The sequence below is a fragment of the Caloenas nicobarica genome, chromosome 5 (genome assembly GCF_036013445.1).
Source record: "Caloenas nicobarica isolate bCalNic1 chromosome 5, bCalNic1.hap1, whole genome shotgun sequence".
Lineage (NCBI taxonomy): Eukaryota > Metazoa > Chordata > Aves > Columbiformes > Columbidae > Caloenas > Caloenas nicobarica.
In genome coordinates this window covers 7,309,121-7,334,461 of record NC_088249.1, presented here as the reverse complement: position 1 = coordinate 7,334,461, position 25,341 = coordinate 7,309,121, and the positions used below count along the sequence as shown (strand labels likewise).

General features: G+C 43.3%; 1 protein-coding gene across 1 annotated transcript in view; it reads right to left on the bottom strand.

Annotated features, from left to right (window-relative positions):
* Nucleotides 1–25,341, bottom strand: part of MTHFD1 (methylenetetrahydrofolate dehydrogenase, cyclohydrolase and formyltetrahydrofolate synthetase 1) — a 42,607-nt gene that overhangs the window by 16,123 nt on the left and 1,143 nt on the right. Inside the window, exons 2-16 of the mRNA XM_065635325.1 lie at nucleotides 17,893–17,977; nucleotides 15,503–15,562; nucleotides 14,926–14,979; nucleotides 14,419–14,555; nucleotides 14,198–14,298; nucleotides 13,727–13,863; nucleotides 12,203–12,314; nucleotides 7,839–7,966; nucleotides 7,104–7,201; nucleotides 6,241–6,414; nucleotides 5,575–5,711; nucleotides 5,243–5,289; nucleotides 3,076–3,183; nucleotides 2,901–2,975; nucleotides 1,064–1,166 (exon numbers count right to left, since the gene is read on the bottom strand). Coding sequence (XP_065491397.1) covers nucleotides 1,064–1,166; nucleotides 2,901–2,975; nucleotides 3,076–3,183; nucleotides 5,243–5,289; nucleotides 5,575–5,711; nucleotides 6,241–6,414; nucleotides 7,104–7,201; nucleotides 7,839–7,966; nucleotides 12,203–12,314; nucleotides 13,727–13,863; nucleotides 14,198–14,298; nucleotides 14,419–14,555; nucleotides 14,926–14,979; nucleotides 15,503–15,562; nucleotides 17,893–17,977 — 1,556 coding nt within the window. The remainder of the gene's footprint in view (nucleotides 1–1,063; nucleotides 1,167–2,900; nucleotides 2,976–3,075; nucleotides 3,184–5,242; nucleotides 5,290–5,574; nucleotides 5,712–6,240; nucleotides 6,415–7,103; nucleotides 7,202–7,838; nucleotides 7,967–12,202; nucleotides 12,315–13,726; nucleotides 13,864–14,197; nucleotides 14,299–14,418; nucleotides 14,556–14,925; nucleotides 14,980–15,502; nucleotides 15,563–17,892; nucleotides 17,978–25,341) is intronic.

Genomic DNA, 25,341 nt, shown 5'->3' with positions numbered 1-25,341 from the left:
CCATCCCCTCTTAAAGGATGACAAGTGCTACTCCACATGATCTTCTCCCCAAAACCAAACTGCGACAAAGTGAAGATGCCCACAGTCCCACACAGACCCCACACTGAGTCTACCTCCCTTTGCGTGCACTAACCCCAAGTTCCAAAGCCTCTCTGAAAAGCAGAGCTGCTGGTATCATTCTGATTGCTGCTTCCCCCCATCATTAGTGAATGTGAAATCAGGAAATTACTATACCCCCAAAGAAAAAAAATTAGCATTTTATAAGTTAAGTGATAAAATGGTCAGATTTTACCATTTAGTGAAAATAATTTCACACAGCCCTGTTAACTCAAATTACCTTGGAAACACAAACTATCAAATACTTGCTTAAATTTGCTGTTTCTTACTATCTGCTTGAAAAATTCTAAGTATTTTATAAAATATTTCCCATGAGGCAGACTACTTTAGCCCCATTACAGGTTATGAAGCAAATTTTGGAGAATACGATTCACACTGTGTTTTAATAAAAAGAAGAAAAAGCAATACTCTTGAGCTCTAATTCAGAAAAAATGTCTTTATTTGAAATTTCTTCTGCTAGTGAAACACTATCTGCCAGACTCAAGATTTATCTTACCTTCTGGTATCTTAAAAAATGTTTTAAAAAATCTGGCTTTTATTTGCTGTCAGTCCCCAACAGAGCCAGCGAGAAGATTAAAACTAAGCTTAATCCCAGAGCAGAACCTTCTTCCTTGCTCACAGTGCCTTCTCACGCAGGTAAAAAGGCTGTTGGCTCCAGCTGCCAAACTCAACTCTCTCAGTGCCTGACAAATCCAAAACCACAGACTTGTACCAATTAGTGAAGTTTGCTCTGCATTTGCAAAGATTAAGATTCAAGCCCCTGTGTCAGACTCTCTAGAAATGGTATCCCAAGTGCAGGCTTCCATCCCACCAAACACTCGGGAGAAGCCAGCTCTGCCCTCTTTCCCATTTTCCCAGGAAAAAAGAGTTCCTGCTGCACTTGTAAACCTCTCTTTTGACACATATTTTGTTTCTTAATAATTCTTTCCTTTAAATGCTCTTGTACCTCTTTGCCATGTTATGGTGTCTGGGTCAATGTCCAATCTCACAAATAAGTTTATTTCTTCCTTTGTCAAAGCTGTAGGATCAGTTTTATTAATGCTCAGTTTCTATAGGAGAAAAGGAAAAGATGAAAAAGGTTAAATTAAAAGATTCACAGAAATTAACCTTTCACTAGAGCAATGAGCCTCCAGCAGCAGCATCTGCATATTCAGAAATAAGGAGGGGCTGCCTTTTTGGTGCCCCTTCTCCTGGATCGCACCACAAAGTAAGATGATCCATTATCAGCTGGCCAGCTCGGAAAGGGCAAGGCAGACAACAGAGCTCGTTAGGGCAGGTTGTCACCACACTTTGTGTAAAGCATCTACAGAAAGAGAGAGAAAGCTCTGCAGTTCCTTGTTCTAATCATTAGTCTCCAATGCTTACATCCATTTCTCCTTAGTCTGCCCAGGGTCACTGCACACAGTAGATTTAGAGACGCCGCTTTCAGCAGGCGGGTTAAGCAGCACAAAGGAGGAGGAATTAAAGAATTCAGTCACAAGGCCGTCAGCATCCCAGAAAGCTGGTCTTGAACATACTGAGAGGATGGGCAGTTTGCCAAGTTGCTTAATTGAGAGAAGAATTATCTCAAGAAGCCCGATACAAGCGCGAGCTGAGGAATGGGGAGAACGATTGAGTTGATTTATGAACGAGCAAGCTTTTTTAAATTAACTAGACAGCTAAATCGTATTTTTCTCCAGAAGAACAGCAGGGAAGCGGAAAGTCTGTTCTCTTCCTTTTCAACCACGTAGTTTAGAAAATAAGTAAATAAATAATAAAAATAAAGAAAATCCGCTTTCTGGAATATTAGCATCCCATTAACATCTCGACATTTAATAACCAGAAGAACGGTTACGGTAGAGTTCCTTCAGCAGTCCGTGAGGAACATCAAGCAATATGACATAGCTGCTTCGCTCAGCAGTGGAAACAAACCACACACTCTCTAAAGGTTGAGACACTGTAGCCAATTCATAAATCAGAGTTTTAGCTTCCTAAGTAGTCTGACTATTGTTCCTGACCTCCAAATGGGCGACTGATCCAGCCTGAATATTGTACAAACATGTTTGTACTTTGAATGAGCTTAGCGGGCCCTGAACTGTCCTCCTAGCCAGAAGGCCACAACCCAGTGCAAAATTATTCCTCTGTTAATCCTCATTTTTGTAGAAGCCAGGGACACATGCTGGTTCACATTAATTTCTGAAGATCACAAGCTGTGGTCTGCTCAGGGACTGCCACTCAATGACAGGGCTACTCGTCTTATTGGAAATTCATTTTTAGGGAGAGGAAGAGTGGGCAATGTAGGGGACAGGTATTTTTTCAATTTTTCCCTGTTTTCTCGATCTGGATAAGACAAAAAACTCTCTATGTTCTCTTTTTGCTGAATTTTATAAATCGCCTTTCTTTTTGTGCTGCATTATCTATATAGCTGTCACATGGGAACTATTAATCTCTGTCTGTAATTGGGTGTAAGGCACAGAGACTGATTCTGGTCCTTTCTTAAACTGCATTAAGGGCCCTGAATTGATGCTATTAATAAAGGGCATTAATCCCTTTGCCTCTTCCCACTGTATTACTCATACAGCAGAGGATAAAGACAGCTACTTCAATGATTCTTCCCTTTGGGGCTGCATCTCTGTTTTCTGGACTGTAAGGGCCACCACACTTCCGCACACTTTATGTAAAAAATAAATGCAAGGAGAATGACCTACAGGACAACACGAGAGTTTCTGTAACCTGGCACTGCCTACATAAAGGATGAGTAAGTGGAACAGAACCAGAAGCCAATGTGAAACCAGTGAACTTACCTGTAGTCTTCGGATCTGAATGTTTGAGAATTTCCGAACACCACTGACAGAAGGCACCAGACGGTTGTAGAGAGCCTTGCAGAATGGAACAGGTAGGGAGTTAGCACTGCTGGCACATCTGACGCATCTTGGCGAAATGGGCTGTGCCCAAATACATCAGAAGAAAGGATCATACCTGGTCAGTCTGAGTTAGCTCATGGAATATACGCGCATCGACAGCAGCAGCGACGAGGTTGTTGGCTGCAGTGATAGCATGGATGTCACCAGTGAGGTGAAGGTTAAACTAGAGGACATAAAACATACAAGTTACCTCATCCTGCTGCAATTTTCATTTATTTCAATTCATTGTAGACAGATGGAAAGAGAATTATTAATAGCAATGTTAAAGTGGGTGAGGGTGGAGAGGGAGAGATTGCTCAGTGCAGTATGTGGAAGAGAGGAAAGAAAAATGCCTCCCCCACATTTATGTCATTTTACAAACTTCCAGAACGCAGTTTCCAAATAAAAAGGTTGGTTTTTTTCCCCATGAGAACAGTTTTCACAAGCTCCTTGACACCTGAGAAGACCGTGGTGTGGCACACCTGCCTTGCTCCTTCCTCACCTTCCTTCTGACCCACTCTCATCATTTGCTCAAGAGGTTTCACACCTCCATTAGCTGAAGCTGCTGCTGCTCCCACAAAGATAGCTGAGCTAAACTGAAACTAACAGCCTTGTGCAGTGCAAGCAGTAGAGCTGCGGTTGCACCGAGCTCTGCACAAGCTAACCGCTCAAACACACCGTATCGTAGGCAGAACTTGTAGACCACGTACTACACAGTGACAGTGCTCGTAGCTTTCTTCGTTCTGCCTCATTAAAAAGTAGTTTGAGTGGGTTTGTCTGTGTGAATTATCTGGCTGCACTGTAGCTATACTGACAAATGGCTTGGGATATATAGCTTACGTGACCAACTTGCATTATGGCAGAGGAGTAAAAGGTGTGGTTAAAACAATCCCTTTCCTCTGTAGGAGCAAAAGAGGAAGACATAAAGGGGATATTATACAAGGTGACATGGCAGAAGACCTTCCAATACCATTTTGCTGAAGCCTTTCTACTGTGGTCTTAAAAAACAGATAGCTAAAAGCAGAATGCAGCTAGTCACACACTGACTATAAATCCTAATCAGTAAATGGTAATTGTTGTCTCCTTCTACATCCATGCAAAAAGAAGCAATTATTGCCACCTTGGTTCTGCAATATGAACTCAAAAGTTTTTCACTTGCTAATCATTTCCTAGGATGAAAGCTGCACACAGAAACATCCAATGATGTATCAAGGTCATTACTGTAATCAGTGACTCCAGATATGTCTATTTTATGAGATATGCATGGATTAAAACACTCCCACAAAATGACATGTATTTATACTATGTGGGTCATACTTCAAGGGAGTCCTTTGATCCAGTCTGGTTCCGAGAGTGTGACTGTTTCCCTCTGCTGCACACAGTCAAGGATTTTGGCTCGTCTTATTAACACTCCCAAACAGGAAGAGATTTATTTTTCCTGTCACATCCATCATTCACATGTTTTTAGCACCTGACTAAATCAATATTCTGCCTCCTTAACATTTTTATCTTTTACGGACTTGCTGCATCAATTGGAATGAACAGCCCTTTTGATAATTTCTTCTTTTCTTCCTAAAATCACCCCGTATCAATCTGTAGTGCACAAAACAAAGGTAGAATTACACAGGCAATTACTTTGAGAGTTGAGAGAAGCACGAAAGCACGTGCTACACGTGCCTTTCAATTCCCTGCCCCCAGACATGGGATTTTACTTGCTGCCAAGTCACAGCAGAAATACACTGTGGTGCCAGAGCCCCACAGGCTGAGGTCTTGGCATTTACTGATTCCCAGCTTCCCTTTTCCCATTTCATGTCAGTAATCTAAAACATAAATACACCAAAATAACTCATAGAAAATGTTGGTGACCACTACTGCTGACAGAACTACTCAATATGCTTCCAAAACTTAGTAAATCATTATCATCTTCATTTCAGTGCTGGGAAAAAGAGGTACAGGATGTACTTTGCTCAAGGGCATGCAGCAATTCAAGGCAGAGAACGGGAGGGAACAGAGGAACTGGGAATTCCCAGTTCTATTAAGTTCCCCAGCCATGCAGGCACTCTTTCGAAACAACCAAAGATTTTTCTTCGTTTGTTTTTTAAAGTTTTGCTGAAACCAAGAATCCAGTTCCTGGGAGTGACACACCAGGCCATAAACAAAAAAGATTTTAAGTTGTCTGACTGCAGTATCTCTTCAAGGTCTGTGAGCTTATATGTGCAATGAGACTTTGTATAAAGAATTACCTCTTCCATGGGGACAACTTGACAATAGCCACCACCTGCAGCTCCACCTACAGAGAGACAACAGTCAAATTATGCAAACAAAGGTCTCTCTAGCCCAGAGTGGTATTACATGTGTTTGCTTAATGGCTTTAAGAACACCGCTACTGCTGACCAGCTTTGTTTAAATCCCAGCACAGCACTTGAAGACTTAAGAAAGAAAAACCTTGTGTAAGTTCTTCAAAGAAATGCAACAGTAACTGGGAATTATTTAAAACTACAATGAAGCAGAGTAAAATCTCTGAATGTCATCTTTCCCCATTTAGTCCAACTGCAAGAAAAAAACCAGTTCATACCTTTTATACCAAAGGTTGGCCCCTGAGAAGGCTGCCGAACACAGGCAAAGACATTCTGGTGAAGGTGTGCTCCTAAAGCCTGAACAAGACCAACAGTGGTGGTGCTTTTCCCCTCTCCCAGGGGAGTAGGAGTTATCCTGCAGTGAAAAAGCAGAACAGACATGATTAAACCCTTGTAGTGGGTAAGACTCAAAACACTTACAGGGATAAAACAGTCACCCAGTGATTGCAGTTAATGCCAACTCAAATTCTGGATTGGCTCAGACTTCAGCTAATCTTCATCAGTTTGAAACTAGAATGAGAGTGGCAAATTATCACATAACTGCCGAAGACTTTCCTCTGAAACAACTTGCTAGTTACTGTTGAAGGCAGGCTGCTAGACTAGGAGAATTTTGACTGTGATCCAGTCTGCCCTTCCTAACCCTGACCTCCAGACCAAACCAGTTCATCTCCAGGACAGAAATGTGAAACTACATTCCCACTATTTTCCACAAGAGATAAAGCTATTTCCAAAACCACTGGATTTTCACAGTGTGATTTACTAAAACCCAGAACATCCCAACACAGTCACCTTACCAGAAAGCAGTACAATGACAAGCCATGCTAATAAAATTTCTTTTCACCTTGACATCATGTAAGTGATGCCTCAGTTAAGGAATTACCTACCCAGTAACAACAACATATTTGCCATCTGGCTGGTTCTTCAGCCGTTTCAGAGCAGACAGATGAACCTTGGCTTTAGTTTGGCCATAGAGCTCCACCTCATCAGGGAGCAGCCCAGCTTCTCTTGCAACTTGATCAATGGGCTTAGGTATGCATGACTGCGATATTTCAATATCACTTAAAGAAAGAGAGCAAGGTCAATTTATAAGTCAAAGACTTCTCACAAATTCCCCATTTTTGGACAGCATAAACTACAAACACCTAATCTATATTTTAAAAGGGAAGCTTTAACTACTCCTGGCTAAACAAATCAATCCCACCGATATCGGCTGCATTAGAATAGACACATCCTCAGAGTTGCCTTTTTAAAAACAAAACAAAACAAAACAAACAAACACTCCCACCAATCTTCCTCTCATTTTTCCCACCCCATGAATGCCTTTTTGTAAGCAATAGGTTATGCTCTCTTACAGTAATTTGTATATTTTCAACTGCTCCTTGGGGACTTGACACCAACAACTCCTACTTCAAGATGGCAGATTTTTGCCATGTCAGAGTGAAAATTTTCCAAAATACAAGTGTCTTGCTATTTGCTAAATCAGCAACTATCTAGCTGGTCTAAAGAGTTTACATCTCAATATTATCAGGATGACCCAAGCCTACACTTCAACCTATGTCCCAGCACCACTGCAGGTTAGCTCTGCTCCTTTAGGAAGGCCTCACGGTGCTTTCTCTCTGCTCCTCTCCAAATTTCAATGCCAACTACAGTCTACATACATGTACACCCTGTATTACGCAAAGCTTCGAAACAGAAGTGAACACTATGCTGCATGAATTCTGCCAGTGGCTTCATTTGAAAGCATTACCTTGGAACAGGCATCTTTAGGGTAAGCTGGTTATATTGGATGTTCCATTTTCCAGGCTGGAACTTCTCCAGAAAACGCTGTGCACTCTCCACTGTGCTCTAAAATGAGCATGAGAAAAGCATTATAGCAACAACCACTGTGTGAACCATGCTGGATAACAAAGAGACTCAGAAAGGTTTTCCCCTCCCATCTGTCTCAGTTTGGGATTAACACAAAGTGCTTTGATTAAAGCATTCGCTAACAATCCAGAATGAAATTCTGCTTGTAGTTTTCTTTAAAATAAAAAACATCCACCATGTCTATCTATCCATCTACCTCTCTATCTTCCAGCGTGCTGGAGTTTTTGGGGTGTTGTCTGCCAGCGGGGTTTCTTAAGCAAAGCAGGAAGCAGAGGGAGCTGTCTTATACTGTTACTCTCCTCTTTTTTATCCAATCACCCTACATATAATTTTAGAATTACAGCCAGAGAATTGCAAGACAAGCCTGTTTCTCGCTATTTTGAGAGACCACACTTGAAAAAACACCCAACCAAAAAAACTCTGTCCTAACATTTCCTTAAGGTCCATCTTCTTCCTCAGTTAACTGAATCCAAATTGTTTGGACTGGAGGTTGGAAATCCCAACCAGACCCCTGTAAGAGCAAGAAGGAAGCACCAGCTGCTTTGGTAGGTTGCTGATGGTCAGCAGCAACATACCCCGATGGCAAACGTAGCAGCCTCACAGTGTGCCCACGTACCTGCATTAACATGGCCACAGTCATGGGCCCAACGCCACCAGGAACTGGGGTGATGTAGGAAGCTTTTTCCTTTGCTGTACTGTACGCCACATCTCCTACAACTCTTTTTCCACTGGCCTTTGTGCTGTCTGGGGATTTAAGGAAAATTAAGTTAGGCATCACGTTTCACCAAAACAACAGAGGAGGCAGCACTGACTGAAGCTGAAGTCTTTTCCACCATTGGAGGAAACGAAACAAAAGCTGAAGCTGTAAATAAAGATAAAAAGTTAAAATAACATCACAAGATGAAGCTGTTATCATCATACTTCACTCAGAGAGTGTCAACAGCTCATGCAACATATCTTCCCATTAAGCGCGATTTATCCTTGGCCAGATCAATCTCCCTTTGCTGGAGGATCCAAGGATTTCCTCAGTGGCATGTGGCCCACAGGGCGGTCTGAGACTGACTCCAAAACAAAGGCAGGGAGACCAAAGCAGAGACCAAGTCTTACATCTGCACTAATAAAACACTAATGGGACATTCAATAGAGATGTCACCTGAACCATCTCTCACAGCTCCTGCTGTATTGCTCTGAAGGATTAGCACAGTTTCCAATTTGGAGGAGACATAAGCCAATGGTCTAGAAGAAGTGAGAGAAGAAACACAGTTGACTTGTTTCAGAAAAAAAAAAAAAAAGGTTTTAAAAGGTTTACATTTGCTCTGTTCCATTTTGGAGGAAATCTAGACGTTACTATTGAATAAAATCACCTGCCTTTACAGAAACTGCAAACAGAAAGTGCTGAGCTTTTCAATTACTCATTGCCATGCTAATGATGGACAAGTAAATACTGCAGTTCACAGAGATCAGAGTCTTGCCAAAACAAACCTCACAGTTGCTTAAGAGAGCTCCAGTAGAATAATCACCTTTCTCTCTGGCAAAAAAACTCGCTATATCCTGCTGCACATGACCTGACAATTCAGAAGCAGATATAGCACTTTTTTCCAGTGGTGACTTTTAAGTTTACCCATAAAGAGACAAAATATATCAGTAAACTAGCACAGTCATCTAAGGAATTCACTGATCATAGAGATAACATACCAAAAAAAAAGTAAATATAAGTTTCCTTGGAGTAGCAGATCCTTGTTTCAGATATGAGGACTCCAGGGAACTTTAAAGCAGTGTGAAAAACCTGAAAATAGTTTTTAATGTTGTTACATTGAAATATATTGCATACAGTAAGTGCATGTGTGAACAGAATACAATCAATAACTTTAACATACATTTGGTAAGGCCAAGGAGTAGAAAAGAAACCAAACTCCCGAACAGCTGATTGCATAAAAACCAAAGAGGGAACAAAAGCAGCTTCTGCCCACATTAATTTTTAGTTGCATTGTTACTGACAATTAGCAGCTTGGATGTTTTGCTGTGTTTGTGTTCTAAGCAACACTTCTTTTTGCTAAAGTTCAAAGCTTGAACAACACCACAGCTGTTAAATGGTGTTTCTACAGCCTCTGTCAGCTTTGCTGCCTAAACTGCAGACCAGTCTGGCCCTCCAGGCTGAAGACCAGTTTAATTAAGTTTGCAAAAGGCAAATAACACAATCATATTTTCTTCCAAGGATGCCAAACAGGCTTACCAGCCACCCTGGCCGGGGAGACTCCAGGCCCAAGAATGACAAAAACAAGCACCGAATTAGACGCTCCAAAGACAAACAATCTAATCTGCTAAACAGACACAGCAACGAGCAGGAGCCAAACAAACCCCCATGCCTGCCTCTGCAGTCGCCCCTCACGCCAAGCACCGCTGAGCACAACCTGAGAGCTATTCAATTACCTTTAAAATATTCTTTAGAAGGAAAGCTCACACACAACACTTTCTGCCTCTCCCCATCATTTCACCTTCTCAATATTCATCATCCCACTCTTAAAAAAAAAAAATAATACTAGTTACAAAGAGTACCAGAGACACTATAACCATTCCCAGTGCCTGTGTCTTCTTTGGCCCAGTGGGTTCCTAGCCAGCTGGAACACATGAGGGAGAGCATCCAAGGACTTTGAGATCAAAGAAGCAAAGGACATCCCTACACATATGGAATGAACAGGTACAACGATCTCCATCTATCTCCAGAGACAGCTGTGTGACAGACAACCGAAGTGCAGCTTCTGGAGCAGAGTTAATTCAGTCCTACTCTCACCAGACAAGGGCTGGGATTATCCCTGTGACTTCCAAGCAAACTTGTGCTAATGTACATGTAACTGTAACACATTCCGGTTGATATCTGACTGCAAACACACAAGACCATACATGACCCTCATCTATAAGACGTGACACCATCGCCTTGCAGTCTGCTTCTTTTTCCAGGCACCACTGGGAAAGGTGTTTCGTGAGGGATCCAACGCAATCTGATTTTATAGGCCTGTGATGCCAGCTTGAATGCCAGTACATGAAGATACAAACACAGCATCAAGTCAAGGCTCTCTGTATCTTCCCAGCTCCTCTGGTGTTTGAAGAGCACGGCACCAAGATCCACAGAGGCTGATCCTCCTTCGCCGCTCTCATATCCCACTGTTCAAGGTTCCCTGCTGGCTAGAGCTGCAAAACCCCACAGCAGAGGAGGATTGGTACAGGGTTCCTCCCTCCACCAGGACTCAAGGGACACTCCGGAGACCATGCAACCTCTGGGAATATCCCCTGCCCACACTGCTCTCCCTGCCTGTAGCAGGGCAATTTCTACAGGCCTGGAATAAGGCATTCGGAATATTTGCTGGACTAGCCCTCCAGCTCCAGAGAAAGACAAATGCACCCTGACTTGCAAAGTACAAGCGCATCCAGAGACTGCCAGGTCCTCCGGCTGTAGCTCACATCTCCACCTAGGAGCCACCCAGCTGGACGCACTTAGAGCTACAGCAAGATGTACGGCAACTGTGCTATTTCTCCCCCACTACATTCAAAGCGCCATCACAGCTAGCAAAAATATTCTATCTGTACAGCGATGTAGCCAGAGAAGCTGGCAAACTAGCTGCCGTTCTTTCTGTAGCACTGCAATTCCCACAATTCTGGCACTGATTTCCCAAAAGATTCACCTGAAAACTTTTTCGCAACCTATCAAAAAAGAAGAGGCAGGAAAACTCAGCAGCTCCAGAAAATCACAGAAAAGGCTGTGGCATTCATCATTTTGAAATCTGACAATTTCCATGGTACTCTATCAAGCCCTTATTGCCAAGTCCTACAACGCCATTAAGCGTATTGCCACACAAAACTGGGTGTACGAGAAGCTCAGATCTCAGTGCACTGCCCCAGGCAGACTGATTGCAAAGAAACAGGGATGTGTCCTCAGAGATGCAGTTCACATCAAGCCTGAAAAAAAGGTCATACCATTATATGTCAGAAACACAATGGTAGTTTTACTTGCAACATGTAAGTAAGGGAGACTTCAAGCCATTCTGCCTCATGGAAATCGGCAGTGACCCTGTGGGTTTTGGCAAACTGCCTAAGTCTGGGTAGCTCAGCACAAATACATCAAGCAACAAAAAGCAACAGCAGATGACTTTTTAATTTTAATTAGACAGAGGACTAATGTTTTTAAATGCAACTCAGGGTCATCTTTGAGGAACAAGACTGCTGAAGAGAAATTTCTTTACATTCCATTAAATAATGGCAACAAAATGACTGATTAATTATGAAAACTACCTTTTAAAAGCCTTGTGGGTGTAGTGCAGAGATAGTTAGATGGTGACTAATTTTCCATATCATTCAATATCTGTAATTTGGATTTAAAATGAGATGAAAACAGAAATTGCCAGACTGTCTGTTCCTCCTTTATAAGGAAGAAGTAGCTAAGTGAAAGCTTACCCTAAAATCCATTATGTTCAAGCACTTTATTCTATGCCAGAGCCATTGTCACCAATATTCTTGCAGAAGCTGCTTTGTTTCAAGACAACAGCCATTCAAGAGAAGTACTTGAAGAGACTGCTTGCCATTTATATATTTCAAACAGAACAGCTTAATCAGATCTAACTGCAAAGCAATGACAGCAAAGCTGCACGCTCACAAGTGACAACAGCAGAAAGACCTCACTAAGTAGTTGTGGCAAATTACATGGATATTCTGTTGTAATATTTTCTAAGTCTCTTTTTTACTGACCATCAGCCTCACTGAAGGCAAAAATAGGACTGCCACTGATCTGCCTTAGGACAGCACTTCAGACCAACCTTTTTTTTTATTCTGGCATCTTCAGAGGTTGTCATCATCACCCAAGACAGACTTGAAAGAAAGAAGTCTGCATTGAGTAGAAACACCAAGGAAACAGTATCCATGTGCTTACTTAGCAACTGTATTTATATACAAATAAACATATCCCCACTCTATACATTACCCACGCACCTGGCACATGGTTAATTCCGCAGTCTATTACGATTGCGCCAGGTTTGATCCATTCACCTTTTACCATTTCAGCTTTACCAGCTGCAACCACCAGGATATCAGCTTTACCAACCTATTAAAAAAAAAGCCAAATAAACAATTCTGTATCACGCCAGCACTAGAAAAAACACAGAGCAACTTCAGCAGCAACTTAGATCAGCTTCAGAGGCAGCGAAACTGTGTGCTCACCCATTGCCATGGGAGGGATGGAAGGGCATCAGCAGCGGTTGAAGGTAGCTAGCAGTTCCTTGGAACGCACTGATTTCTGCAGCCAGAAATCATGGCCTATTTTCACACTCCTACCCTGAACTGTTGCTAGTCAACACTTCACAATCTCCTTTGAACTCCTCTGTGATTCCCAAGTGGATCACACAGACTACTTTTAGATTAAATTAAAGCCTTCTGCATATACTCATCTTCCTGCCTTCAAATATCCCTGCATATTCAGCTGCTCTTTTCAATGCTAGAAATACACCCAGCACCCATCGGACGGCAGCCAAGAACAACCCCTGCGCAGAACTCAAAGCAGCACCTCACTTGTGGGAGCACTGCCTTGTGGTGTTTAAGTTCAGGACTGCACGCAGCTCCAGGCAAAGCTGATTGTAATTCAGCACTAATATTCGTTCAGACAGTACTCGGTAAATGTCACAGGGCTGGTCACAAAGCTGGTGCTAGAGACTCCAACTAAAGCTCGTTGTCACTTCTTGCACTGCCTCATTCATGTTTGCTAAGGAAGCTGTTATCCCTTGGAATTTAATCTTCAAGGGAGATAAACTATTATTAAGATTTCATTAAGAATCAGCACTTCAGCTGTTAATCAATCTAATGACAGTCTTATTGAACAGCAACTTAATGGCACGAAGCATCACAGTGTTTTTGATCTTCCTTGTGAGCTATATTCAAATACACCTACCCTCTCTTCAGCTGTAATACTTCCCTACAGAGCCTGGCAGTGTTGATTGCTCTACAAAATCCAAGTAGGTGGCAGCACGGCAACACACTATTTCTGTCACTCTCACTGCTAAAGAGGAAAATGGTACCAACTCCCAGTCATAGAAAATAGACTGAAAAAAAACCCCAACCCAATCAACCTGGAGAAAACATTTGATCTAGCATTTCCCAGCCATTAAAGCAAAAGACTACTTGGTCTTTTTGGGAAAAAACAAAAATATATGCTGTCTTGCAGGCCACTACTTGGAGATAGGAAGGGGAGATTAAATTGTCAGCACGTGCCTAAAGAAAACAAAAATGGTAATTTTATTTTTATAATTAAAAGCCTCTAATTAAGGGCCAAAAATAATCAGCATCTTTTTCCAGCAGAAGTATTTACAAAACCATTCAGTGAGCAGGACTTGAAACCATTTCAGATTAAAGACAACGCAGACCTAATGACTTAGAGTAGCAATACACTGAGTAGCAACGTGCAGCAGGCAGCACTGGCTTGCAGCAGATAACTACGGCCTCATGCATCTGCCCTGTCCTCACCTCCTCAGCCAGCGTTGAGGTCTTCGAATGGCAAGTGGTTACCGTCGCGTGATTCCAGAGCAGCAGGTCGTGCATGGGAGCACCAACGATCTTACTGCGACCAACCACTACAGCTCTTTTCCCTGCAATCTGAATGCCTGCACCACAGAAAGTTAGGAGAAAGTAAAAACAGGTCATTGTGCATTTTAGTACAAACTCAGACCACTCTGGAGTCTTTTGGTCAGTTTAAGTCCGGCTCTGGTGCTTCAGGACACTATTTTTCTTCTGGGTTGTGTATCATGGGGAACTGGAGTTGGGAAGGAGGAAGGAAGGACCGCTTTAAAACCAGCTCTTGTCCCACCTGAAAAGGCAGGGATGAGATGTGGCATCTCAACAGAAGTTTCAACATGAAACATAGCCTTGCAAGGTGCATAATTTCTCCTCTTATAGAAGACTACTGCACTAATGAATAATGGATGGAAACCTCCTTACCTGTCTGCCTGATAAGTTCCATGCATCCTTTTGGTGTACAGGGAATAAAGCAGTCTCCAAGGTCCCCTCTAGAGAGTTTCCCAGCATTGATGCTACTTAAACTGTATTTTGAAAGAATAAAGGCCAAGTAAGATTCCTAGCCTCATAATCACCATACAAAAGAAAAAAAAAGTTTCTTTCTGGAGAAGCTGTCATGCTCTCCGGGGCTGAGGTCAGTTTACCCATCTACATCCTTCTCAGGTGCAACAGCATTGGTTATTTTTTCTGTATTGATGGGTTTATTAGAGTCAAGAGGCAGCTGCACTATAAAGCCATGAACAGCAGGGTCTCCATTCAAAGCGTCAATGTGCTTGAGGACCTACAACAAATAAAGACCAAAAACCTAATGGCCGATAAACCAAAATATAAGTGATGCAAAGCAAAAAGCACCATCCTCTCTGGATTAACAGACACAATATATTTAGTTTTTCCACCCAAGAGTATAAACAACTCACATTTTTTATCTTCAGAAAAATACCTGTTAAAGTCTCTAAATTTTACATTGTAGTATTCTATCTTTCTTTTAAAAGTAAAAAAAAAAAATCTCAGCGGGTTCCAGTTCTTTTTTCATTAGTTAATATCTATGGGCAAGCAGTCTTTTTTAATAAAATGAGAGGGCAAATATAAGTTCATCTCTTGAGCTCGAAGCCAAAATTATGTATTTTTTCATTATTGGCTAAATTACTTACGTCAGCTTCTGTTGCTGTGTTGGGCAGTTTTATGTGATTGGCACTGATCCCAATCTGCAAATGAGAATACCAACAAATTATCTGATTTCTGAATTGACATCAGAGATTGATCTGGCTATTCTCTCAGTCCAGCCCAGCCATATCTACATTCTGACATATTTCCTAGGCCTGTCTCCTGTTGCTGTTGCTACAGTCCTGTTATTTGGAAATACCATAAATGAAAAAGAAGAAAGATTAGTGCTTTGCCTACTCAGATTGGCTCATACTTTGACTGTTCTATGCACTTTTTGACATGAACAGGAAAGCCAGAGCATCAGCACTTCAGACACAGGTAATCTGGGAGATGATGACACAAAAAGTGGCAATAACCACGCTGTGTTACCTTGGTACCCCACTTGGCTACGTGTCAGGTTACACATCTATACTGTTTCCTTACAGCAAAGGATTCAGGCCAACGCTGGTTTCTCCAATATGGGCAAAGATTAGACGGAACTATTTGATTTGCATCTGTTTTTTCATATTCAGATTTGACCTACTGTAGGAGGGTAAAAAGAAATATATAGAGTTTGGGCATTACCTCAGCAGCAGTCTTCAGCTTCACTTTAATGTAGAGGTTCGAATCATCCCGATTTCCAACCTAAGGATGAAGAGACAGAATAGAGACCCAGTCACAGGCTGAGATGGCCTTAACCCTTAGCTTCCTTGGCACTACACCAAGGAGACAGAGGTGTTCTTCAATAACTGTAAAACACACTGACAGAGGCTATAAGTAGCTGGAACTACCAGGAGAGTGTTCTTTCAAGAACACAAGTTGTCTGATCTGCTGCAAAAGCACTATTTACACCTGTTGAAAATCTTAGAAACGCAGTGCTCTCCAAAGCAGAAAACACTGCCTGCCATCTCATCTGAGGAAGTTAAATCTCTGGCTAATTACCATGATCAGCAGGTGCTGATAACATTCAATTATCTGATTAAGGCTTTCAGAAAAGTTGGGCCTCTGATACCCAGGAATCTTAATTTTAAGCACATATTTGTGCCTTGATGAGAGATTTCTTCCACTGCTGTTTTGAACCCTGTGAATTTTTCTGCCAAACAAAAACCAGCTAAACAAGAACAAAGTGACGCACAAAGAGAGAGCAGCAAGTGGAACAATCGCCTGTAGTTTTTGACAGTGTTGGGTGCTTACAGTACTACCGCATTTCAGAAGACTGCTTGCATCATCCACAATGTTTTGTTAAAGGTAATACTCTTTGTAACCGTAAGAAAATGAGGGACAAATAAGAAAAAGCTGGTAAGTAAACTCTTGAAACCCTGTTCCCTCATATTTGGGAGCTACCCCTGGTTCCCACACAGATGACAAGCTGCAGGGGTGACAGCATTACCTGATCACCCAGCACACACTGGTTCTTCTTCTCTAGGGTTAGACAAAGGCACTGTCTCTCCTTTAAAGTCTGCTAGGTTTAGGAAAATGTATGCCTCATACAGGGCAAGAAAGAAAGAAGAGAGTGGGCATCAGGAGACATCGGCAAACAGACCATATATATTGTGCAAGAGAGGATACTTCTGACTACAGGACAAAAAATATGGATTAAATGATTTATTCTTTGAGCTCAGAATACACCAGATACCTCCCAAGAAAACAGCACCTGTTGTGTGGGGTGCTACATATCCGAAACAGCCAATTGTCCTGACTTAAATGAAAAACAGGCACCTGAGAATATCAGATGAGCTCCAAGCCCAGACTGTTTGGTAGCTCACCAAAGCATCAAAGAGCTAAAGAGCAAGGAGGTTGTAAGGACTCTAAGGCAACCCAAGATTGAAAACAGGCCAACCAAGAAAAAGCTCCAGTTACACTACAAGGCAGCAATTTTTGAAGACAGTTTACAAGGTCAGCAGTTCAGCAACTTCCAAAGCATCCCTTACTAAATTTAAATAAAAGACCTTCCTCCTTCCTTCTAAACACCTGAAGACAAGTCTCCTGTAGAGATGATCTTAAAGCTAATGGAAAAGAAAACTAGTAAAAAAAACCCCACCCGAACCACAAATAAATTTGTTCCTGGCATTGAAGAGGAACATCGCCTTTGTGTACTATAGGGGTCTCAGAACTGGAATACAGAGAAAGGCACCAAGAGCTCTTCAGGAGCCCAAAGCACAGAAGCCACTCCTCTAAGCAGCCGCTTACAGTCCATCAATCCTTTGTGGCCACACAGTTCCTTCCCATTACGTGACACTTGCTACTGATGGTCACCTTCTAATATCAGCACAAAGAGTTTCCATTTTCTACAGCTGCAAGGAAAAAAAAATCACCTTAATTCTGCCAAACACAGGCCAAACCCCTATACTGATGAGAGCTTTTTTTCCTTCACAAGTGTTTCTGTGTAGACTCCAGCACTTAGACTTCTGTCAGACATCAAATTCAGCAATGGGATTTTGTTCCATCCCCTCCACTCAAAGTCTTCTTGGCCAAGGTTGGTTGGTTTGGTTGGTTTCCCCCGCTTCCCGCCCTGCATCTCTCTCCATGATCTGTGTAATTGCAGACCAAGCCCTTCAATAAACACCTCATTTCAAAGATTTCTGGTACAAACACATCTCCGAAAGCTGACGGAATTTGGGACTTACATAAATGCAGAGACTTGGACTAGAGTCTACAAGCACTGGCTTCTTCTTAAAAGGCAAGAAGTCTGCTTTCACCATTTCACAAACATAATGCTCAAACAGAGAACTGCAAGGGTCTGATGAAATGAAACAAACAAAAAACCCCCCAAACAAACAAACAAAACCAACCAACAAAAAACAACCCCAAAATGTTTCTGGGCCCCAGTACTTGGAGAAAAGACATCACAGAACTGTGTTACTAGCCCACATGGGACTCTGCTCTTCTGTCCCTTATAAAATGCTACCATCAGTTGTGCTTACCATTGCAAAGCAACACAGATTTTCGCTAGTTGTCATTAAAGAAAACGATACCTGCAAAATCGCGAGTCCTGGTGTGAAGCCTGGAAATTTCTGTTTCATCTCAGCTACTTGCTGCTTTAGTCTCTCTCTCACTTGCCTGAAGAGGGGAGAAAAAAACCCAAACAAACAACAAAAAAATAAGGTAGTAGTTAACCAAGGGGCTGAATTCTCACACACTGATAAGTCAGGAGTTGAAAAGATGACAAATGTGCAGACTGGCAAACACACGCTTATGCCTTCAGTACATAAGTCCCAGCAATCTCCAAATAAGATTCATGTCCCTAAACCACTGAGACACTTTGGAAGTTTCACTCCAACTTTTTTAAAGTCCACATTGTGCTACTTCACCCTCCTCTTTACAGTCACAGTTAAACCCTGATACAAAACTCAGGTCAAGTCTTCAAGGAAGACAAGTTTAAGGATATAATTCCTAAAACACAATTTTGAAATGGAAGCACGAGAGGATTCACAATCTAGCTCAGATGTCAACTCATACCCAGTTTACTATGTGATGTTTTAGAGAGAACAGGTACCCATCACTGATAAATTAGCCACAGACAGCTCAAAGGCCACTGTCACCACCCTCTCCAGCCTTCCACTCCTCTCCAATTTCTCAGCCACTGTCTGGCCCCATGTGCATGATCTTTTGTCAGGGAATGTGGTGGGGAAGAGGTCCTGGTGCCAGGCCCAGTGTGCTCTTTTGAAGTTCTGCTGGGTGCAGACCCAGCACCGCTTGCTCTGTCTCCCCACCAGAGGCAGTCGGGATTCAGAGTGAAGAACTGACCAGTTGTGCCCATCTCATGGGCTCATGGTGCTGGAAGGAGGCTGTGGCTCTTCACTGCAAATGTAGGAGATACTCAGAGGCAAAAGCCAGGAAAGCAAAACTCACCGGACAGTAGAGGCTTGACAGGTCTGTCCTCCTCCATGTGATTTCCAGCCCGCATCCCACCCACTATTCTCAAAGAGACGAGAAGGTGCTACCATCATGCTTCGCAAATTTGCCCTGCTCCAAACACCCTACTGTTTAAAACACAGATGTTCTTGTGCTCATTTACCCTCAAATCAATATCACAAGGTCTGCTGCTTCTCAGGTGGAAATGGACTTCCCAGACTGGAGAAGATGCTGCTGGTGCCAGTTCATCCAAAACACGAACAGCAAGGGTATGGGGACAGAGCAGGAAGCCGATGCCAGCTGGGAGGCTGCAATTCCTGCCATACAGGGAAATTCCAGCATGACAGTGAAGCCAACTCTGCCTTGTGACTATGAGCTCCAAATCAGAAACGCCAGAGGCAAGAAGGGAACGTGGCTCTGCTGCAACCCAGCAGCACTGATCCCAGGGGACACTTGCAGCTGGCCCAGCCAGAAGCAGCCCTGAGGCTGTTCCAAGTCCCATCTCAGGGGAATGACACAGCCTCCTGCTTCATCCCAAATCCTGCACCTCTCCGGCTGCATCCCGAACCATGCGGTCAGAGCAATGTTGCACCTGAAGAGCAGGTTGAGAGTATCTAGCTTTGGTAAAAGAGGTTGTTTTCAACCTTACTTAAAAAGTAGCAGTTCCTAAGCTTCCTTTGGCTATCACCTCTGTAAAAGCCTCGACACTAAGACTGGCTGATGAGTTCAGAAAACAGTGCCACAGCAAGCCTTGTCCTAGCAATTCCTCATGCTCAAGTGACAAGTTCATCTGCCGTGTAGCAAAATCACCAACTGCATCTCCTTACGCTCCAGCTGTAATCCCAAGGGAAGGCACCAAATGTGCAGCTACAGACACAACAGGGCCTGAGCTCACAAGCAGCTCGTAACAACAACACAGCAATCTCAGGGAGGGTCAGAAACCCGCTGTACGTGGTCTGAGCCGGTGCTGCAGGCCAGCTCTGCGAGGAAGCTACTGAAAACAGCCTCCTCGGTTCCAGTAAGGAAGGCACAGCACTGGTTTGTGACCTGCAAACAAAAGACATGCAAACAAATGTGAAATGTATCATAAGTTACGACCTAGCAAACCCTTCATAAGGGACAATCGACTGGAACAGGTCTCATGTCTAGGTTTTACTTATAATCCAGTCTTCTCAGTGGAGGAGAAACCAGCCCAGCCAACGGTCTAGTTTCCCTCTGTCCTCTGCGAGGCAGGGCTGTGGCGCTTTCAGCCCCAGCAGCCGTGACTGCTCGCACATTATACTGCTGTCCTTTTCTGTAACTAGGCACTAGCTCACTTCCCCTTCAGCTACAGAAGAAAGGTAACACACACAAAGTGGTGGTGCTGCCAGCGCTGATTTGCTTTAGGAGCCTTGAATCAAGACATCACTTGTTAGACAGCCACCTAGTGTTAGGTACCACTGTTCTCTAGCTACCAGAAAAGCCACAGTTTGAGACAAAACTACGGAAAAAAAAATAGTTAAACCCTTGCTTTAACCCTGCGGTCTTACATACACATTACTCAATAAACTTTGCCAGTCAGCAGCTATTTAGCAATAGCTTGCAAACTTCTATTGTGGACTTTAGTTCTTCACAATGACAAAAGTTCGTATTGATAAACCAACAACAATTTTTATTAGCTGTATGCCTTCAAATGTAAATTTGCAATTGTACATGGCTATTCCTCCAAAAGCCTTCCCTGTGATGCTAAGACCCCTCCTGCGCCCACATTGTTCCACAAATTCACACTGCAAACAGAAGTCCAGGGTCCACACAGGTCAAGGACAGCACGTGGCTCTAAGCACACAGTACAAAAGCCAGCTACAAAGATTATAAAAAAGCCTGTTAGCCTTTCTTTCTCTAGGCTGCAACAGTGAGCTGAATTTAAATTTATTAAGCTAATTTCCCAGAACAGCAAAGGACAAACCACACTCCTTCAGCTCTGCTGTGAAAGGAGAGGGAAGCACGGCTCCCATGGCAGTGTCACACCTACAGGATTCTGTACACGCAATGGCTCAAGTGGCCAGAGGACACATCGCCATACTCAATCATAGAATGGTCTGGGTTGGAAGGGAGCTTCAAAGCTCACCCAGTCCAACCCCTGCCATGAGCAGGGACATCTTCACCAGCTCAGGTTGCTCAGAGCCCTGTCCAGCCTGGCCTTGAGTGTTTCCAGAGATGGGGCATCTACCACCTCTCTGGGCAACCTGGGCCAGTGTTTCACCACCCTTATTGCAAAAAACGTCTTCCTCAGGTCTAAGCTGAATCTCTCCTCTTCTAGTTTAAAACCATCACGCCTTGTCCTATCATAACAGGCCCTTCTAAAGCTTCTGTCTCCATCTTCCTTATGGGCCCCTTCTAAGCACTGAAAGGCTGCAATAAGATCTCCCCGGAGCCTTCCCTCCTCTAGGCTGAACAACCCCAACTCTCTCAGCCTGTCCTCCCAGCAGAGCTGTTACAGCCTCTGATCATTTCTGTGGCTCCTCTGGCCCCTCTCCAACAGGTCCATGTCTGTCCTGTGCTGAGGGCTCCAGAGCTGGATGCAGAACTACAGGTGGGGTCTCAAATGAAGATGACCCCAAGCTGTGTTTCTGTCCCTCCTGTGAGTAACAGAGTTCAGTGTACACATAAATATTGCTAAATGTATGACCTGGCAAATATGTCCTTCAGCAACAAGGATGCTCTAGAAGAGGCCTGTCCCCAGGGGTTCAGCCTCACTGCCTGGATCACAGATTCCCCAAAGGTCTCAGGAACATGCATCAGAAATGCTCTTGCTGCAGCTCTACAGAAATGGCCATGCAAGGCTGATGGCCTTCCCCAGGTCCTGCATCATCTTAGAGCTGTTGTCCCTATAGCGATTCCTCCTGGCAGCCTGCAGCTCTGCCACTGCTCACCTTCTGTTGTCCCCATGACAAACAATTGCAGTGTGGAGCGACAAGCTTCTCCTTCTCCAAACCACCATGGCACCATGGTAGCAGATTGTGAAGAAACTGCAAGCAAGTGTGCCACAAAACATCCTCCTGGCACCCCAAAGAAGAGAAAGAAAGGAATCTCTCCTGGCAGGAGTCACAGGTTGGCTGTCCCAGTGGAGTGGCCCTGGCAGGGGAAATGACTTGGGAACGTCTGTCTGGATGCTGCTGGACATTCAACCGATGGCTCCAGTTGAGGCAAGACACTGTTTAGAGAACAGAGCTGGAATTTGTTCATGAGCCTCCTGCCCTACCACTGCATGATCCTGACACACCATCATTGCTCCATGGTAGAACTGCCTGTTTCCTTCTACCACTTCCGCACTCCCATGGTTTTTAGGAACTCTTTTGGTTGGGTGAGCTCAAATACTTGTCTGAGCACTCCTCAGGCCAGATAGATGCTTTTGCTCTTTTTTTTTTTATAGGCTTTTTCATCATGTCCAGAATACTAGTCCAGTAAGGGCCACAGAATGGCTGAGCTGAAGAAGCAATCATCCATAGAGGATGGGACAGGCAGCATTTTAGGAACTTCTCAAATGTGGCTGCCTGCCAACAGAAAAACAGAGCTTAAGTTTCACATCAAGCTGAGTCTTCAAAACTTCCACAGGAGAATTTGCCCCAAACATGAGTTATAATACCACGAACTGTCACAACCAGCTTCCCATGCTGCAACATCAATCACACCAACCAGGTCTGCATTTCAAAACAGATACCACAACCAGCTATCAGGGGATTTAATCAGAGGACAACACAAGAGAAATAGATAAGGACTCAATCCACGTTTGTGGGGCTGGAAGCACTCCAGACAATACTCGAGGCCACCTCTGCAATGGTCTGTCTTCGCAGAGAGTGATATCAAGATTCTTTCTTTCCACAAAGGGAACATGGCAGTCCCCTACATGTTCTTTCCCCTAGGACTCCCCATTTCCACGTAACCTGGTGCTGATATGCACAGATCACAGCAATGTGGCCCTGTTGTCCATCAGACAATGTTTTCTCCTAGCTTGTAACCTCTTTGGAGCAGGGTCCCATTTTCAAATTCTGTGTCTGTACAGCACCTAACACAGGGGGTTCTTGCTCATATTGGGGGCTGCTTGGTGGCACTGAGCAGGACTGGACCACACAGAACACTTTAACTTTGCACAGCTGCAGTGTGGTACCTTCGGTGCCTGCCTGAAACATTCTGGGTAGAACCCCATAAATGACATCTCACAGACCAGGGAATTTTTTAAGTTCAGTTTCAGTAGGAACTCCAAAAAACTTTTGAGGCCCAGTCTGAAAAAGCTAAAGAGTTGTCTTTACCGCACTGTTGACTCCAGTTCTAAGTTCAGCCCCATCATTGCTATATCCAGTACTTCAGAGGTACTTTAAACTCAAAGCACTACCTGGCCCATCCCTAGGGGCTGGGGTGGGTGTTGAGTCCTCCCTGCCATCACAACTCATCAGCCAACTCATCCAGACCAGGAAGAGCAGTCCATTCCTGGTGCTAACAACCAATCCAAACCAAGCCAGGGGTCTCCAAACCTGAGCTACTTCAGGTGATAACGAATGAACGCACTGCTCACTGCAGCAGACATAAGCTGTAAAGAAGAGCCACTACGAAGTTTTGCGCCGAGTATCTATTTCAGATACAGAAATAGAGTATTTTTATTTTAAGGGAATAACAGTAACAAAAAAGGGCTGTATTTTGATTCCCTCCAACCCTCCATATTCTGCATACATAAAGCGCTAATTCTGTGCCTCTTATTAGTCATTTATTGTACCGTTACACAATACCTCACCTTTTGCAACTCATTCGCCAATAAGGGAAATTTAATTTGCAGCAAAATCTAAGGCTGAATTACTAAAGAGCCACTCAGAGAAGCAGAGGAAAGGCACTTGGAGATAACCAGACAGCTCAGGGTGATGCATAACCCACCCAACAATATCTTTCACAGACTGTCCAGGTATAAGAGGTCGTTTCTACTGAAAGCAACAGCCTTAGCGAGAAAAGCATTAACATGAAAATCCGACATGCACCATGATCCCTGCTGCCCTGCATATTCTCCTTCCCATGCACGACATAATCACATTTCTATCCTCACAGGTAATATTCAAAGCCACTAAAAATGTCTATTTTCCTTTGTACCTTTCTAAGCCTTCCAAGACCTTCTAGGTGTGAACTAGCTTTATCTCCTCAAGTTTTCTTTATTTATAGAGACAAGGAAGCTCTCTCCCTCTATCTCTCAAAATATTTATTCTTTTTACATGTTTCACAAAAATAAGAATGCCACTATCTACCTGATATTTGTTTAAATAACTGGCACAGCTCTGAATTAAGTATTTTTTTCATCTCTCTTTGGGGAAGGGGTGCTTGGTGGCAGGAGAATAAAGTTCACGATACTTAGGAGTTTTGGTTTAAAACACACACAGAAGCCCAGAATTATGTAGCTGGAACGATACTTGATTGATTCGCCTCATTTGTTAATATTTGACTCACTTACAAATACTTCTCTCATTTAAAGCATAAAGTCTCAAAAAATGCCCTCTACAAGACAGTAACTGAAAACTTTTTGCAGTTGATGTAAAGACAGAAACACTCCCCTTCTACAGCAGGCAATTCAGTTGAAAATTCCTAGAAAAACCACATGCCTATCACTTCTGCTGCTGCTACCAGACTCTTGGCCTCGAGATGAACTCTGGACAATGAGAATCCTCTGGACGAGCACTTCTCTAGAGGGTCTGGAAGGAAGGGATGGGTATCTGCAGGGTGGATACCCCATTTTCTCATGCCTCCTCCAAGTATTCCACTGCGAAAAAGCAGAATTACTTAAGGCCCATTCTTGTGGAGCACACAGTGGTTTTGTTATACTGGACATAAATACAGCAGAAATAAAGGAACTGAAGGAGCACAGCTGTACAGCTGCAATTATATTTCCTTTTTGCGCTGTCTTCATGTCAACACCTGATGCCTTTGGAAGACAGGCTTCAGCCAAACACCTCAGAGCCGTGCTGGAAACGAAGCAATTCTTTCTCCTGTATGTGCCTATGAAAAGCTTATGTCTCTTCACAGGCATTTGCACATCATGAAGGCCCTCATCTCTGAAAAGTACTGCTACTATAACACAGAAAACAAACAGAAATTAAGAAAAAAAATCACTACTGCATCTATAAATTTATAGAAATTAAGTAACACAATATGCACTGCCAAAGAAGCTAGAAGCTTTAAGGTGAATGCTCAGAATACCTCCAAAACATACCCACTGTAGACAAGCTAGCATCTTTCCAGATTTCTAGTCACTCTAAAATTGCAATAATGTGTAGCTTGAAAGGAACTTTACTACACTTTAGGGGCACTTTTTATACCAGAAAAAGGAAACCTGTAAGAGGCAAATCACATAAATACCACCAGCACCACACACAGGCATTGCTGGCTTCAAGACTGCCAAAAGCAGAAGGTGTAAGGAAGCACACAAGACTGAGAGACTGCAATACTCAAGTGGTACTGGTGCAAAAATTACTGGGTAAAAAACATGCAGGCAGCCTTTCATCATGGCTGTTCAGATTCAAGACGCATTAGGCCTGCTTTTCAAAACCACTCCA